This window comes from Psittacula echo, assembly GCF_963264785.1.
Source record: "Psittacula echo genome assembly, chromosome: 2".
Lineage (NCBI taxonomy): Eukaryota > Metazoa > Chordata > Aves > Psittaciformes > Psittacidae > Psittacula > Psittacula echo.
Genome location: NC_137737.1, coordinates 25,807,080 through 25,825,025, shown reverse-complemented (window position 1 = coordinate 25,825,025; position 17,946 = coordinate 25,807,080). Strand labels below are relative to the sequence as shown.

The 17,946-nt window shown below is 41.4% G+C and overlaps 1 protein-coding gene across 1 annotated transcript in view; it reads left to right on the top strand.

The window, feature by feature from the left end:
- The first annotated feature begins 602 nt into the window (after window positions 1-602).
- Window positions 603-17,946, top strand: part of ABHD5 (abhydrolase domain containing 5, lysophosphatidic acid acyltransferase) — a 34,109-nt gene continuing 16,765 nt past the window's right edge. Inside the window, exon 1 of the mRNA XM_080611930.1 lies at window positions 603-912. Coding sequence (XP_080468056.1) covers window positions 782-912 — 131 coding nt within the window. The 5' untranslated portion in view covers window positions 603-781. The remainder of the gene's footprint in view (window positions 913-17,946) is intronic.

Below are 17,946 nucleotides of genomic sequence, written 5' to 3'. Positions count from 1 at the left end.
ATATTGTGAAGCTAAATACTTTCTAAAACTAGCGCATCCCTTTCCCCCAGCATTCTCCTCCCCATAGACACGGTTGCACTTAAGTTTTTCAAAATGCTTGAAAATGAAAATTGCATCGGTTGTTCTACTTGTAATCGTCCAGGGGACAGATAATGCCTAAATTACATCCAGAGCTCCTAATTTGCTTCTTACATGTTAAAATAAACACGAACTAGGGTAGCAGGGCCCTGGAACAGGCTGCCCAATGGGGGTTGTGGAATCTCTGTCTCTGGAGATACTCAACACGCACCGGAACGCGTTCCTGTATGACACTTGCTCTGCGTGTCCCTGCCTTGGCTTGGCTTTACTGTCAGCTATGTGTCGGCACGCAGGCCTCACTGCCCGCCCGGTGTAACCGCCTGGTGGTAGGTCCCGCTCAGTTCCGCACACCTCCTACAGCGGGGAGGCAGTGAGCTGGAGATGCACTCGGTCACTAGATAGGCACACCTGGCACACCAGAGCACTGACAGCACTTCCACCTCCGCCCGGCGGCCGCTCTGGGCCTCTGCTGCTACCTCGGTGTCAGGCGCAGAGCTCAGGGCCCACAAGACGCGCCTTTGGAGCGCCGCTTCAGCGAAGCCCGGCAACACCTCCCCTTCCCTCCCCTCCGCCCCATCTCCTCGCCGCAGGCCTCCTCTGCCCGGCGAGGCGGCGGCGGCGCTCTGGGTGCCTCGTTCTACGGTGTGGGTGGCCGCGGGGATGACGCAGCCGCGGGCGGGCAGGAAGGAGGGAGGAGCGCGTGATGGCCGGTGCCGTCGCGGTCGCGTTGTCCGTCGCTGCGCTGCCAGCTGTTGCCGCCGCCGCTGCTCCTCCGCTGCCAGCTCCGGGCCGCCGCGCCGCCACCATGGCCGAGGAGGAGACTTCCAGCGAAGGGTGAGTCCTCCCCGAGTTGTCCGGGGCGCGGAAGCCCGGAAGGGCGGCCCGGCTGTGCCCCTCCGCTGCATGCATCGCTCGGCTCTTCCTCCCCCTGCTGCCTGCAACACCGGCTTGCGGTGCCGGCGATGGCTGATGTGGGCCCCGCGTTCTTCCTCCTCCTGAGCGGCCCGAGGGTCCCCACGCCGCAGCGCTGGCGAACGGGTTTGCTGCCTGCCATTTTTGTCCTGCCGCACAGGCCGCCCTCCTGCCTGCTCCGGCTTCCTCCTGCCTGCGCCCATAGGCGTGTCCTTGCCCGGGCAGGCTACTGGGGACTTTGGCACCAGCTCCGTGCCCCCGCTGCTTCATTTTCCGCTTCCCAGCTTTGGGGGTCCTGGCCCAACTCCTGCAGTCGTACACCTGCCCACGGGTGTGTACATACGCATTTCACTGTCTCCTTTGCTTCGGTGTATGTACGCGCCGTTGTGGTCATCCACCCTTCCTCTGTACCCATCCATCCATGCTGCTGACCTATGCTTTTTGTGCCTTGCAACTTTACCTGTACATACAACTATCCTATTTTCTCATTCCACCTGTTGTATACGTTCACTTAGATATAAACAGTAAGGCGTTTGTGCCATCATTTTGTCCCAGCTGCACAGGGTGCTGGGACATCCTGCCTAAAAAGCTTGGACCAGATAGTCCTTGAGGTTCCTTCCAACCTCGGATTCTATGATTCTGTGTAATGCTTGATACAAGTCAGAGATGAGAGCACATCTTTAAATTCCAAACCTATGAGCTGTTGCTCAGACTTTTCCCTCTTCCAGTAATGTGTGCCTACCTTATCTCCAGCTATCTCTGTTAATTTTTCCTTTCATTATCCCAAGGTGTTCACATCTACCAGAATCGTAACTGGCATAAATTATCATGCTACTGATCTTAACATATATCCCTAAAACTTGGTCGTAACTACTTACTCACACCCTCAATATATGACATTGTCATAGCTATTAATCACTCTTTTGCCTGAAAATGTAGTTTCACACTATATTTGTCTGTGCACATTCAAGGGTACCATAATAATCAAGTTTTAATTGGTGGTCTGCTCTTCCTCCATTCACATATTCTTTATCCATGTGTGTCTTCTCATACCTTTCTTTCAGTGCATGTTTTACTTCTTGTTGTACACTTTAGCTTCCAGTACAAACCTGCTCTTATACCTTTCTACTTCCCCCAGATATATTGTCTGCCCTCCTTTATCCCACTATAGAATAATGCAGTCATCCTGCCTGTTGAGTCGGTTTACCAAATGTACTTAATATGTCTACTGGTGCCTTATCTCCCAGTGTGTTCTGTCATGTTTTATGGTTCTTGTCCAAAAAATACTATTATCAGAATCTCTCTAGCTGTGCTCATGTATGCGCTTTATCTCCTCTGTCAGATGTGTAAATGTGCTTTGTGTGCACTGTTGACGTGAAATTTTCCTATTTCTCCATCCTGTAAATATCTGGTGGTGTATCTCATTGCTGACTGCCTGGCCCTCAGAAACTAATTTCTTGCCTCTTCTTCTCCATCTCCTTTTTCTTATGATTAAGTCTCATGTTATTTTGAGAAATTCCACTTAAAATTCTTTAGCCACTTCCATGAAAATCATGATGTGCATTCATGATTTCCTATCAAGGATGTTGCTATTTACATGTTGTTATGTTATGTTTGTCTTTTCTGTTATCTTTCAAAACTACCTGCATTCTCAGCTTTGTTCTCTTTTTTAGTCCATTTTCTGACTTCTGGCTTTGGTATTTCATCTTACATATTTAGCTGCTCTCCCAGCTCAATCTGACCAGAACTGAACTATCCAGCTTTTCCAAACTCCCTGTTATGCCTTTGTCACCATGTATACACATTTTGTTTTCAGGTATAAACTTCAAGGGCCTTCCCTTTGAAAGCACTCTGCAGTTTCATCCACTCTCTACCAATGTGCTCTCCTCCTTTCCTTAAGCCATTTTAAGCTATTTTTTAAGCCCCAACCCTGCGTTTTGCAGCATTACCCATTTCAAGCTACAGTTGCCTTCCCGGTCTGCTGTTCTTTCTGACCCATTCACATTCCTAAACCACATGTCATTTGTAAAGCCTCTTATTGATGGTTTACTGGTTTTCTAAGTAAGAGTCTTAAAATAACTCTGCCTCAACCTGTTTTGTTTGTATGCTCATTCAGCGCATTAGCCTGAACTGTATTTGCTGTCGGGTTTGATCTCATGGAGTGCTGAGCACTGCTGATACGGTGCCAAGTGCCCTCGACTTCAGCAGCCTGTCAGGATTGCAGGATCATCACACTAGATGATCTGGTCACAGGGTTAGGCTAAATTTTCAAATAGCTGGGGGCAAGTTCGTCATCATGATTTTCTCAGCTGGAGAGCTTTTAAAGGGAGTTGATTTTCAGGATGTTGTCAGTGTCCCACTTTGGAACAGTTAGTCCGTTTGATGTGAAAACTTTCAGAGTAAGCCCCCAATTCACTAGAGAGTTCTGAGAACAAAATCTCATCCTTCTTTTCCATGAGTTCAGAAGGTGCATTAGCTTTAATGAAATGTTAGTGCTCCAAATTGCTAGTGCTTTTATCGGTCTGTTTCTAACAGAAGTCAAAATAAGCATTTCTTCCTCTTTTGAAACTGAGCTAACCCCTACACCCAGAGGAAATTTATAAACAAGTGAAATATATTAAATATTTGTTGATTTCAAATTCCATGGCAATGACAGGAAGAATTACAGTATACCATCACAACTCTGGATTAACTTGTTAGTGACGGGTGTATATGAAGAATAAACATGACGTTTACTTGATCTCAGTTGAAGAAAATAGCATGACTCAACTTGTTATGCAACACACTCAGTTTGTTAGTCTGGTAACTGCGCAAGGTGTGGTGAAAACCCAGTAGTGGCTGTGTTACTTTCTAGAAGATCTCAACTGAAAGATACTCACGATGTTATTCTGACTTTGAATGAGGAGATTAACTGAATAGATGTTTTAGTAGTCATCACAGAAGACCTTGCTTGGTTAAGATGTCACTTGCTAATGATTTCCAAACCTCTTCACAGTGTTGGACCTTCTCTGCATTGGTTTTAGATGTAAACTTTCGCCTGTGAGGCTAACAGCATAGCGTAATCCTTTTACCAGTATCGAATTCACTCTGGATTCAGCAGGACTGCTTATGGCTTGTAACTGGGAATAGCAGCTACTAAATGTATGTGTATATATATGGAAAAAAAAAAAAATCACCAAACCAGAATGCTTGGGTTTTTTCTAAGTGAGGTAAGTGAAATAGCTTTCCTTAAAACAAAGATTTAAAGGGATCTGCACTTACAAGCCAGTGTCAGATTGCTTGTTAGTGGCCTGTAGTCTCATAAAAAAATGGCTTGGAGTAATAGGTAAAAATGTACACTGCAACACCAGCAATCACAGTTATTTTCATATTATCCTTCAAGCTTGTTTGTATTACAGAATTCTTTATCTAATTTCAAAGTGAGCTGTTTGATTAATAAAAGAGGAATAGTTTATTAGGCTTAATAGAGCCTATGCCTACCTCTTAGGATGGTTCATGGGGATACCACAGTGGTGTGTTAAAAGCATGATACTACAGCATGAAGGGACACTTGCAACTCAGAATTTGTGCTTGATTTTTTGCTTGTATCATCATCTAGATTTTAAAGCAAACTGAGTTGGTAGGCTGCTGAAAGCAGATTTCTGCTTGTTTTCCTTTCCTTTGAAAGGAGACTATTTTTAAGGGTATTTCCTATAGCATAGGCAACTGCAGGCATGGTACCTACAACTTGCATTTTCAAAAAGTGAGTGAGACGTAAGTGCAGTGTGGAAAGCATATGTGGATATAGTTAAAGGATGTTTCCTTTCTCTTTTTGCCAGCAGGGTAGTGTCAGTCATAGCTTCAGTGCTTAATGCCTTTTGCATTACATCTGTGCGTTCATCTAAAAATACATGTGTGAGCAGGTTTTCAGGCATTTACAGGGTTGTTTCTAATGGTTTTCCTGACCTTATATGAATCTGGGGAGGGAAGGTCTGTGTTCTTCTCTTCTCTCTCTGCAGACTCAAGGGAGAAAGGGAAAAGTGGCAAAATCTAATAGGGCTTATCTCTTGTTCCAGTGGCAGAAAAAAAATGCTCATGGTTCTGTCCCTGGAGAATGAAGAATGTCATCTAACTGCCCTCGTGAGAGGCTTGTTTAAACACTATAAGGGACAGAACAGTAATGTTCAGCTTTTCCCAGCTGGCAACCAGAGCCAAATATTATGGAAAAAAAAAAATTGCAATGAGTATATCAAAGTAGATGTTCATCTACTTGTTACTTGGTTTTGGCTCCTTTTTGAATTCCCTTCTTTATTAGATACTCTTTGAGCTCATGTTTAGGACAGAGATTTAAAAAAGAGTTTTCTATTTGTTAATTTTCTTTTTCATTTGCTTCACCCGTTTCACACTGGTCCTTCATGGTTATACCTGATGTAAAAGTCCCCTTTGTGTTGCGGATTTTTAGATTTCAGTTAGACTCATGTATACATTTACTTACCACCTTTTAAATTCCCTCAGATTAGCAGGATATTATGGGCTGATGGCAAAGAGTTGCTGAAAGACCACTGCCTTGGTCAAGATTTGTTCCTGAGGCGACAGTGAGGCCCCTTGGACTTTATTTCACAGGTTAAAAACAACATAAGTAAAATTGGACCATCCCATACATTTCATTTATGATTCAGCAGATAGGTTTGTGATTTTTATTTTTTTTTCTGAGAGTTCTTCAGTTCTTCGTAGTTCTTTATGATTGCTAAAGGAGACTGCCTTAGGTAATATCAGCTAGGAGTTTGAATGCTACAGGCTGGACATATTTAGGCTGAAGGATTTTCTTCTCCACTCTTTCTGCAACTTGTTTTTATAGGATAGACTAGAAGGATGAAATCAATATGTATGCAGTAGTTGGGCATCAATTTTTATGGATACTGTCACTAGAGAACAGACACTTTCAGTGTCTGGCCTGATGGTTTTTGCTGCCTCCCATAGAAGGTACTATTCTCCTTCAGTGATTACCTGGCCAAGACATCTCCTATGACAGAAATCATCCCTAAGAATAAAATATCTCACTAGAATTATCAGCTATTCAGCTCAAATCTTTAAAGAAAAATATGAGAAGTGGAGGAAGGAAGATAGTAATCATGTAGTAGCTTTTAATTTACGCTTAGAATGTTACTGGTGAGGAGTAAGGCAGGTTAAAGAAGCAGCATTAGGAAGTCTGCTACTAACTGTGTGAGTCAAGTGGAAACTTTCCAAGTATCAACAAAAGACTCTACTACTTATTGCATGGATTTGGGTATATTCGAAGTTTTTGAGAGTCTGCTAGGGGGCTGGTAGTCCCAGTTAGAGAAGAGACCTACTGCTCCAAAAGGAACAGTGTCTGTGCCAGGAGGATCTTTAACTTTTCTAAAGTTTTATGGGAGAATCTGAACAACTTTCCCAACAGATAAATTATTAAAGCACCTTTTATCTTCCTCTTACATAGTAGTTTATTAAGATCACTTGCGTATTAAAAACAATTGCTTGTTGAGGAAATTTTGATTCTCATGTTTCATAACTTCTGAATTATTTTTTGAATTCTTGCAATTCTGACCTTTCAGAATAGGATTTTGTACATGATTTGTATTGACAGACAGAGAGAAGAGGACATGGGAGGAAAGGTGAGTGTCTGTGTTTGCATTGAAAGATCCATATGAGAACCTGAACAGCAGGAGAGAGGTCAGTGGAGAAAAGAGATTTGTGAGTCAGTGAGGCTGGGTAAGGGAATGAGGTCAGTCTGAAATAAGGTTAAGAGGGTAAAAGGGAAGGATTTTAAGCGACACCAAGAAAACATGGTGAGGAATAGCAGAGAAGGAAAGTGCTCCAAATGAGTTGTAATAGAAGACTCAGGATTGTGGGAAACTACAGAAAGGAGGGGATGATTCAGGCATGAAAACGCATTCTGTAGCAAAGATGCAGAAGCACCTCAAATACTGAAGTGAGAAAGAGAAAGGTATTGCAGTAAGGGGGGAAAAAAAAGCAATGCAGACTATTGTAGAAGTTTTCTCTTGACTACATCTAAGTGTCTCAAGGCTTACACTAAAGGCTTATTAATAATATATCTTTCCATAAGGGGACATTTGATACAATGGCTTTTTAGACCCATTTAACTTCTTACCTATTTTTAAGACTACTTATGCTTCGTTGACCTCTAAAGTATTTGTAGTGTAGGCATGTAAACAAAACAGTCTGTTTTGAAAAGGACTGTGCACGTTGAATACCAGTTCTGTTTGACATAGATAACAGACATTGTAAGGAACACAAGATAGAAGCTGTTCTCATGATCTGCAGTGAAACAACCCATCTTCAGTGTGTATTCACACTTGAGTATGAATTGGGTTTGTGTATAACATATTTGGAGCTAAGGGAAATAATCATGTGTTTTAGATAGTCTTTCAGCTGTGCTCTTATATGGCTACTTATGGTAAAATGAAAACATCCATCTCCTATTTAAGTTGTTATCTAAATTGTGCAGGATCTTGTGTGGTAGGACCAGTACAATAGCAAGTAGAATTGCAACCCTGGACTTTAGCAGGGCAAACTTCGGCCTTTTCAAGCAATTGCTAGGGGAAGTCCCATGGGCAAGGCTGCTTGAAGGTAAAGGGGCCCAAGATAGTTGGTTGACATTCAAGAATTGCTTATTCCAAGCTCAAGAGCTGAGCATCCTGACACGTAGGAAGTCAAGGAAGAGGGCCAGGAGACCTGCGTGGCTAAATAAGGAACTGCTGGGTATGCTCAAGTGGAAGAGCAGAGTTTATAGGTCATGGAAGGAGGGGCTGGCCACTCGGGAGGAATATAAGGCTGCTGCTAGAGGATGTAGGAAGGCAGCTAGGATGGCTAAGGCCTCCTTAGAATTAAATCTGGCCAGAGGGGTCAAGGACAACAGAAAGAGCTTTTTCAAATACATAGCTGATAAAACTAACACCAGAGGCAAGGTTGGCCCACTGGTGAATGGGATGGGTGCCCTGGTGACAGAAGATACTGAGATGGCAGAGTTATTGAATGCCTTCTTTGTCTCAGTCTACTCTGCCGGAGGCAGTCCTGAAGAGCCCTGTACTCCTGTGACCTCAGATGAAGTCAGGTCACTGGGGCGGTTTGCCTTAGTCCATGAGGAATGGGTTAGAGACCAGTTGAGCAATCTGGACATCCATAAATCCATGGGTCCAGATGGGATGCACCCGCGGGTGCTGAGGGAACTGGCGGAAGTCATTGCTAGACCACTCTCCATCATCTTTACCAAGTCTTGGGAAATGGGAGAGGTGCCTGAGGACTGGAGGAAAGCAAATGTCACTCCAGTCTTCAAAAAGGGCAAGAAGGAGGACCCGGGTAACTATAGACCGGTCAGCCTCACCTCCATCCCTGGGAAAGTGATGGAACACCTTATCCTTGATGCCATCTTAAGGCATGTCAAGGATAAGAGGGTTATGAGGGGCAGTCAACATGGCTTTACCAAGGGGAAGTCATGCTTGACCAACCTCCTAGCCTTTTATGAGGAAATAACATTGTGGATGGATGATGGCAGAGCGGTGGATGTGGTCTACCTTGACTTCAGCAAAGCATTTGACACAGTCTCCCACAGCATCCTCATAGCTAAATTGAGGAAGTGTGGCCTGGATGATCAGGTAGTGAGATGGACTGCGAACTGGCTGAAGGACAGAAGCCAGAGAGTTGTGGTCTATGGGGCGGAGTCCAGTTGGAGGCCTGTATCTAGTGGAGTGCCTCAAGGGTCAGTCTTGGGACCAGCATTATTTAATATATTCATCAATGATTTAGATGAGGGAATTGAGTGTACTGTCAGCAAGTTTGCTGATGACACTAAGCTGGGAGGAGTGGCTGACACGCCAGAAGGCTGTGCTGCCATCCAGCGAGACCTGGACAGGCTGGAGAGTTGGGCAGGGAGAAACTTGATGAAATATAACAAGGGAAAGTGTAGAGTCCTGCATCTGGGCAGGAACAACCCCAGGTTCCAGTATAGGTTGGGGAACGACCTGTTAGAGAGCAGTGTAGGAGAGAGGGACCTGGGGGTCCTAGTGGATGGCAGGATGACCATGAGCCAACACTGTGCCCTTGTGGCCAAGAAGGCCAATGGCATCCTGGGGTGTATTAGAAGGGGGGTGGTCAGTAGGTCGAGAGAGGTCCTCCTTCCCCTCTACTCTGCCCTGGTGAGACCGCATCTGGAATATTGTGTCCAGTTCTGGGCCCCTCAGTTCAAGAAGGACAGGGACCTGCTGGAGAGAGTCCAGCGCAGGGCGACAAAGATGATGAAGGGAGTGGAGCATCTCCCTTATGAGGAAAGGCTGAGGGAGCTGGGTCTCTATAGTTTGGAGAAGAGGAGACTGCGGGGGGACCTTATTAGTGTATATAAATATATAAAGGGGGAGTGTCATGAGGATGGAGCCAGGCTCTTCTCAATGGCAAGCAATGATAAGACAACGGGTAATGGATATAAACTGGAACACAAGAGGTTCCACTTAAACTTGAGAAGAAACTTCTTCTCAGTGAGGGTGACAGAACATTGGAACAGGCTGCCCAGGGAGGTTGTGGAGTCTCCTTCTCTGGAGACATTCAAGACCCGCCTGGACACATTCCTGTGTAACCTTATCTAGGTATTCCTGCTCTGGCAGGGGGATTGGACTAGATGATCTTTTGAGGTCCCTTCCAATCTCTAACATACTGTGATACTGTAATTGTGCATAATACACAAGGGAATATAAACAAAGATAAAAGGGATGGAGCAGTGGGTGGGCAGTGGGGCTGATGTATGAGAGGTGCCTCGTTTTGTTCTTGTTTCCATCTTGTTTGATGGAACTCAGGGACAGTCTGAAATGCAAGGCCTCTGTCATGGTACATATGAAAAGGCTGACAAAGTATAAGCAATGTTGAGGTTATGCAATGTCTGAAGGACAGCAGGGGTACATCAGCAGGTGGATGGATAAAATGAAAGTAGTAGAAAGTTATGTAACATCTGAAGGACACAAAGAGGAGATTTTCATTTTCTTCATTTTAATTATGCTTTTCTTAACAAGGTCTTAATGAAGTGTGTTATTTGTAGAAATAGCTGTGGCAATGCCAAGTTCTATCAGATGTGAGTTTACTGTGGAGGAGGCAGAGAGATGCAGCTCCTCAGTGGTGCTGAACTTGTGTGTGACGTGTGTGATACCTGTCACAAGATTGATGAGTTTTAGTGGGACTGGGCAGCTCCCTCCCTGCTTTCCTCTCCTCTGCATCTTTATCTTTATATTCTGTATTCTTCCATACGTGGTGTGTAGTTGCCAGTACAAATTTTTTTCTCTAGACTGTGTTGGGTTTTAGCTTTTAAATCAAAATACAAAATAATGGGTCCCTAGAAGAGACAGAAGGAAGTTAACAGACAGCCTGCTTAGCTGGTTTCTCTAAACAGTTAGTGGACTGTAAAGTTTTTAAGGGGAAATGCCTGTGTGTTAAAGAGTGTGCTGTAAGTTAGGGAAGAGCAGTATTTCTGAAAGCTTGTTAGAATTAATCAGTTTACTACAGTGCTCTGTAGTATATTTGTGGCCTGACTTTAACCTGATTGTGGAGAAGACTTCGTGATGTTTTGAAGGACAGTAGGGCACTGTTCTTGTTTGTAGATTTGTCGCAGTGACCAGTGATAGGAATAAGTAATAGCTGCATGTTTCTTCATTATTGCACACATGCTTAATGGTTTCTTGTGTTGCGTGCTAACACAGCTACTTTGTAAGCAGTATGAGCAACACAGGTTGCAGGCTTGGGTGGCAGTCCATGGGTAAACATTCTTGTGGCACCTTCTGAAAAAGTGCATGCCCTGAAATGGACACCTTTGGGTATAGCTAGAAAGGGATTGGAGTAAATGACAAAAATGTGTTAAAAGCATACATATGGATAACAAAAAACTTTAAAGGTAATACTGGGAGACAGAAAAGAAAATGGGGAGAGGGTGGCAGTGATGCACAGTATACAGCAAAGTATGCCTGTGGCCGAGGTTCATCATGGGAGGGAGCAAAGTTGTAGGTTTTCTCTGTGTAAATGCTCAGGTTGCTCAAATGAATTTAAGTAACACAGTAAGCTTCAGTATCACTAAAATAGCCAAAAAATGCTCATTTGTTACAGATAAGGTCCTTTCCAACCCTAACTATTCTATGATTTGCATTCATTATTTACATTCTCTGGTTAACTTTGATAGTTCTGTGATAGTGATAATTCTGTGTAGCACTGTGAATATAAAAACAATAATGAAATTTGCTTCTGAATTTCTACATTAATTCTGATGTTGACTGTTCTGAATACAGAGTTCAAGATGCAGTAAGTACATGAGGAATGCATTGTTTTTACCTCTGACCTAGTGTAGCAATATTCTGCAATAACCTATTTTGTTGTAATGGTTTTCTGTTGGAATGGGGCTGATGTACCTTACACTTCCTAGAAATATTATGCAGAAGTTTTCAAAACATTCTATTTTAATGTTATTGAAGTATCCAAGAGTTTCACAACATGTAATTGCATGGAACATCTTGGCTCTTAAACTCATCTAAACAGATTGTAGGCAGGGTTATAATGTCATCGGGGGGGGGGGAGGGAAGTGTTTCCTTTTTAACTCATTCACAGCAATTTTGTACGTTTTTTGTCACTTCATGAAATTGGTAAATAGACATTTGTTAAAGGATTGAGGCTTTTTGTTTCCGTACCATATTCTTCATTATTGCTTCTGGATCTTGCCTACTTAGTGTGCTCCTCAAGGTGTTTCCGTGAGGATTACAACATTTTGGTCTTTTCATGAAGTGGTTATGAAGTGAAACACAGAATATTTTTCTTCTCCAAATGTTTGCCTGAAACTACCAGAGCATAATTTTGGTCCTAGGAACATCTCATTCAAACTGTTGTTGCTGTGGTGGTGGTTACTACATCTTACTCCTACTGTACATGCGGAAGCTCTGCCTCTAATTATACAGCCTTTGCAATAACAGTTACGCTACATAGATCATGTGTGCTTGAATCATTTCCACTGTACTCTTTATTCCTGGAAAACTGATGGGCTAAAGAACATGCTGCTCTTTGGGTGCAGGGATGAAGTACTAAAAGGACTCCTAAAATTGGTTATGCGCTTAAAGTTCTCATGAAATCATATCCTGAGAGATCTGTGCCCAGTTTAACCTAGAGTGACTGAGGTCATGATTGTATGTTACTGTCTGTCAGTGGCAGCACTGGTTTAAAAGCTTGTCATCCTTCACCTTTATTTTTCTACTTCATTAGCCCATAGGTCTGCTGGTTAACTGAGTTCTCTCTAGCTGGGTCTCCATAATTATCAGGTTTAAAACATAGTTTCTTTTAAAGCTGAGTCATTTCACAAAACTGATAGAGAAAGCAGCCACAAAAAGGTTGGCTTGGCAAAATGGAGTAAGCTTTTTAAATCTGATCTGTTGGTAGTGAGGATGGCCTGGGATTCAGGCATTGCATCACCCAGGTTACTGTACCCTGACACCAGCAGGAATGAAAACAAAGAAGTTGGGTGCTTCTCAGAGTTTGACTAACACATGGACTTCTGTGTGTTTTATCTTTCTCATTTTATAAGTTGGCTTTCTTTGACTTAACAGACTAACCCTGAATATTAACTGCAGTCAGCTACTTCTGTCAAAGGCTTAAGTCTAGTATGTATTTATTTGCTGCGTCTTGTTCTCACTTTCATGCCAAGCATGTTGCTTTCACATGATAAACATAGTTTTCTAATTTCTTAAACTTTCCAAATTTAATTAGGAAATTTGAGTCCTCTTTCATGCTAATCAATAATACATTCTGTCATTCAATTAAATGTGCTTTGTTTTATAGTTTTCACTTCATTTTATAATTAATAAAATCTCAATGTTATATTCTTACAAATTATTTGAACAGGAGGAGCATTTATCTTGGTCTTTAAGAATGTATTTTATTTACTTCTTCACATTGATACTTTCTCCAAACCAACGTTCCTTCTCATAGTAAGATTCCTGCTTTAAAATAGTACCAAGCTTGAATATATAATTTTCTTGGACTTTAGATTATTACAGCTACTGAATTGCTAAAGAGCCTGCTGGCTTGGCTGAAACCATATAGGAGAACTTGAACCTGTTCATAAAATTAAATCAAGAACGATTAAGTGACTTCCTACTTTTAGTGGTACTATCTTATGCATTTTAAATTTCTCATCACTATCAGTCATTTAATACTGTGTTACCAAACAGAAAAATGTTACCCAGTTTGAATCAGAGATACGCCGTACCAATATATAATAATATAAAAACTTTTTTGAATGGAAAATAGTTGCCACTTCTGCAAGTCGTCAGGTTTGCTTTTCAATTTACTGAATTTTGGAAATATGTTTTCTTGTTCTTTCACAGACTAGTTTGAAATTGGTTTATTGTGTTTTTTCTCCTAAGTATTTCTTTCCCAGTGATTTGATAAGCAATCTACATTCAAGAGAAATTCTCCTGGGAGTAAATTGAGAACAACATGGAACTTGGATATAGTGAATGCTGGAAAGAAAGATATTTTTCTTTACTTAAAGAGTAGGGGTTTTGTAATGGTAGTGTTGCTGGTACATGTTAGTAAAAAAGCATTAGTTTTTGCCATAGTCATGTAAACAGCAGTCAGTATTCTGGTCTTGCCGGCTTAACCCTATCATTAGCCTGAATTAGCCAGATATAAACATGCTCTTTTCTCTGACATTTTGACACATAAAGTTCTACTTGATTGTGTCATCCTTGACTGTTTCTTTTGCTTAGTATCGTTTCAGGTTATTACTTGTAAACTTGAAGTGTAGTAAGCAGAATTAGAATTTGCTCTGAAAACCAGATCCCACTTACCTGCTAGGCTTTGTGTAGACTATTGCTGCTGCTGAGGAAAATGGATAAAACATTCAGTAAACAGACTTGTTTCTTCTGTTCCTCTTACAAATAAATAAATAAATAAATAACGGGTATCTGTAATTATTTTGCTTAAACATCCATCCATACAAAATGCTGTTAACTGTAGACTTTACTCAGAGCATTATAGTAAACAGATTTAATGTTGGCACTTTGCCCTTAAATTTAATTTGTTGACCTTTTGCCCCATTTTGAATGTCTGATGGTCCTTTTCGCTCCTGTTTTGCCCATTCTTGTTATTTCTATAACAGTTTAAAGGGTTGAGTTGCTTTTCCCTGCAGGTGGTTGCTCCATTCTTTTAATTACTGATCTTCTCTAAGTGTTACTTAGAAATTAATGGTAATGTTTAAGTATTTAGGGTTGATTGTGGTTTGTTTTTTTTTTTTTTTTTGTAAAATTCTGAGCAGTATAACCACAATTCAGTAGAGCAGTTAAATATATGACAAGTTTCATTGAAGTAAATTGTGTAAGTGTTTTTATGTGATAGTGTTATGTGTGACCTTAGAAGAGTAAGCCTTATGATGTCTATATTTAGATTTCAACATACTGGCAGTTCTGAATTCCTTTGCTAACACAGTACTTCAAAAGTACTTTATATGGAAACAAGAGTGGAGAGTCTGAGAAGGCTTTATATTAGCTTATCCTTGTTTTTTTTTTTTTTCGTGTTATAATGCAAAGATTCCCTGAATTTGGTGCTAGCTCTAATTGATGGATGTTCATAACTGCCATGCTGGCTGGATGGCCCTGAAAATCACAATGCAATTCCTCTTGGTGCTGGGCAGAAACACTAAAACAAATTTTCTCCATCAATTTGATTTTATTTCCCTTCTTTATAAATGTCTGGAATTACTTCTGAGAGTCAGTAGGGGAGATGATTAGAGTTTTTGAAAGATTAGCTTGGTTCTAACAAGATTTCATGGTAAAAGATAAAGTTTGAAACGGTTTACAAGTGAGTTCACCCAGTGTTTCAGCTTTTTAAGTTTTGGAGCATGTCCTCTAGCTAAAACCTTGGTAGTTTGCAACACTGTTTGCAAAAATTCAATTAGAAATATTAAATATGTCCACTGAGAGCAAGACAGCAATAGACATGCAGCTCTGTTGCTTGTGCAGTCAGTTACATTCCTGTAATCCTCTGTGAGTTACTGTGTAATTGTTGTATACCTTGAGCTCTGCCGTCCTTACTGATATCATTTGTTTGTAAGGCTAGATAATCTTCATAACAGGAGGGTGTATTCTCCACACTTCTGTCGTTGGTGCTCCTTTCAACATCTGTTTTTTGGCCTATTGTGGGAGTTTTGATTACCGTACTAACTTCAAAATTCTTAGTGAAAAGCCAGTTTTATACTCAGCACTGCAGAAAGATCTTTGCACATCCTGTCTCAGTGGGTCAGCAATTCTTGACAAATCATCATGTAACAAATAGTGTTGGTTGCTTTCATTTGCTCTGATTTAGGGGAGTTTTGCTGCTTACAGGTTATTTTGGTTTGTTTTTTTGCCAAGCAGTGTTTCCATGGGTTATTACAGCTAGCTCAACACTGGTGGTGTACATGGAAAGATGTCTCTGTTGAATGAATTTAAACTTAATATATCTTATAAGCCATGCGCTCATATAATTCTAATGTAAGTAAATTGTAAGCTTGAAAAGTGAGAGAGTGAGCTCCATGTATGTACATTTATATCTCCTAGATAGAGTTATAAGCAACTTCTGCTGAACCTCTTTTATGGTAAAGTTTCATTTTTAAAATCCACTTAACAAGCCAGATACCAGATAGAATCACAGAATGGTTTGTGTTGGAAGGGACCTTACAGCTCATCCAGTTCTAACCCCCTGCCATAGGTAGGGACACCTTCCACTAGACCAGATTGCTCCAAGTCGTCCAGCCTGGCCTTGAACTCTGCCAACGATAGGGCAGCCACAGGTTCTCTGGGCAACCTGTTTTAATGTAGCCCAGCATATGGTTGGCTTTCTGGGCTGCAAGTGCACACTGCCGGGTCATATCGATAGACTGTACCGCTGTTTGAGTGCATACCTCAGTGTTACAATGGATGTTTTCAGTTCTTCATTATTATCTAAGCTTTCATGAGGTTTTTGTGGGTATGTCAAATTTGTAACTGGCTACGGAGCTGTCAGTTGTCGTATATTTTACCAATTCTCACCAAGATAAGTAGGATTAATCTAGCTGGCAGAATGGTAGTTTTTGAGTTATCTATTTGCCACATTCTTCATCCAGTTTCACCTAGTTAGTGGAGGTGGATGGGTGGGTCAGGTTCACTAGGTCTTTGCCTCTACTTGATTCTCAGTTCTTTTGGAAGTTACCCTTGAGCAATTTAAGCTGTGCTGTTACAGCAAGTTCTTGATTCAAATTAACAATGAGGCAGCTAAGGAAAAGCACTATTATCTTTAGTTACATTTTACATGATATTCAGTTGTCCTTTACTTCTTGGCTGTCCAAAGATAGTAATCATTATTTATTTTTAAATACCGATTTATAAATAGTTATTTTTATCCTTTCTTATTCTTGGACCCAGGGAAACAGGCCACTTGGCCCAGCCAGCCTACATGTTAAGGTCCTGGCTGGTGGCTTGGTCCCTGCACATAGTGGTTATAGCTCCACACTGTCAGATGTCTGTGCCTGTGCCTCTTTTGTTTTCATTATTTATTACTCTGTTGGTTGCCAGCATAGGTTATTGATGGTCTCACTGCTAGCCTCACACCAATAACCTTGACTTTCTCTGTATCCAAGGCTATTCAGTGGGTGTCTCTGGGACTTTTCCTCACCTTCTGTTCTCCTGCCCCAGGCGTGTAACATGAAGTGTTGAGGTCTGTTGGCAGAGAGAGTGACTTCTTTGAGCGCTTGGCAGGTCAGCAGCCTCCAGTATTCCAAACTTCTTGAGGGGAGTGTGGAAAAGTGTAGCTGACTCCAGAGAGAAGATGCAAGGAAACGTTCTATGGCATGCTCTGCTCTACTGATTATAGCTTATTTTAGCATGGATGTTTGCACTGGTTTATGTTACTGCATGCCCACAAACAGATATACAGGTTAAATTCCACTAGTAATTTGATGTGTAACAGCCACATGTGCAATCAGTATAAAAATGAAAGAAATTTGGGCTGTCAGTTGCCATATCTATTTCACACTTTCTGATACAGCAAGCAGCTAAGCTCTCAAAATACAAGATTCCACTGCTGAGATTTCTTACGTAAAAAGAAAGATGGAAATGAAGCATCTGAGAAGTGGTGGGTGATGAGGGCAGCATGGGGTCTGTGTCTTCTTGCAGTGAGTAGCTCCCTTACAGTGTGAAACTACTGCTGAAATCTTTAGTTTTCTTTCATCTCCATTGCTATCTCATTGTTATCTCCATTGTTGGTGAGCACAGTCTTGAAAGGTCCTTTGCTTTTTTTTGAGATTACATAGCTGTTTTAACTTTACATCACAAAAATAAAAATGGTAGGCCGTGTAAGCAATTCACATTCTTCTGTGCGTTTAGAAGACACGGTTTGCAAAGGTATACAAAAGAAATGATACAGCCACACTCAAGTCTTCCAAACCTGTCAGAGAAAAGATTCAAATAGATTAAGGAGTTGGTTGTTCTCCACAAGTAGAAAACAGTGTGGTAAATCATTTTTTGAAGGAGGGGAGGAAAAAAGGATCAAGCCTTGAATATAGGGAACTAAACATTTTCTTTCATAAAATATGTTTCTAGAAAGTGACCATTTTTTTGACAGAAAGCTTTCTTCACTTGCTCTTTTAGTTCAGCGAATACAAAATGACTCAGTTGCAAACATTATTTTAGGCATTTCAGCTTGCTGACTGTATTTGTCAAGCTATATATATACATGATGATTCAGTATTTATAAACAGTACTAATAACTAACAAGAAAGAATGGGCATCTGTTCCAACTTTCCCATTTTGATACAACTTTCTAAATGTTTTCCCTAAGTATCCAGGTCTCTCCCTAAGACTTGGAAATAAAGTTCTGGGACTGAACTGTAGATTTTATTTCATTGTGTGCTGTCTTGCTAGCATGTTGCAACTATACATTTCTTTAAAG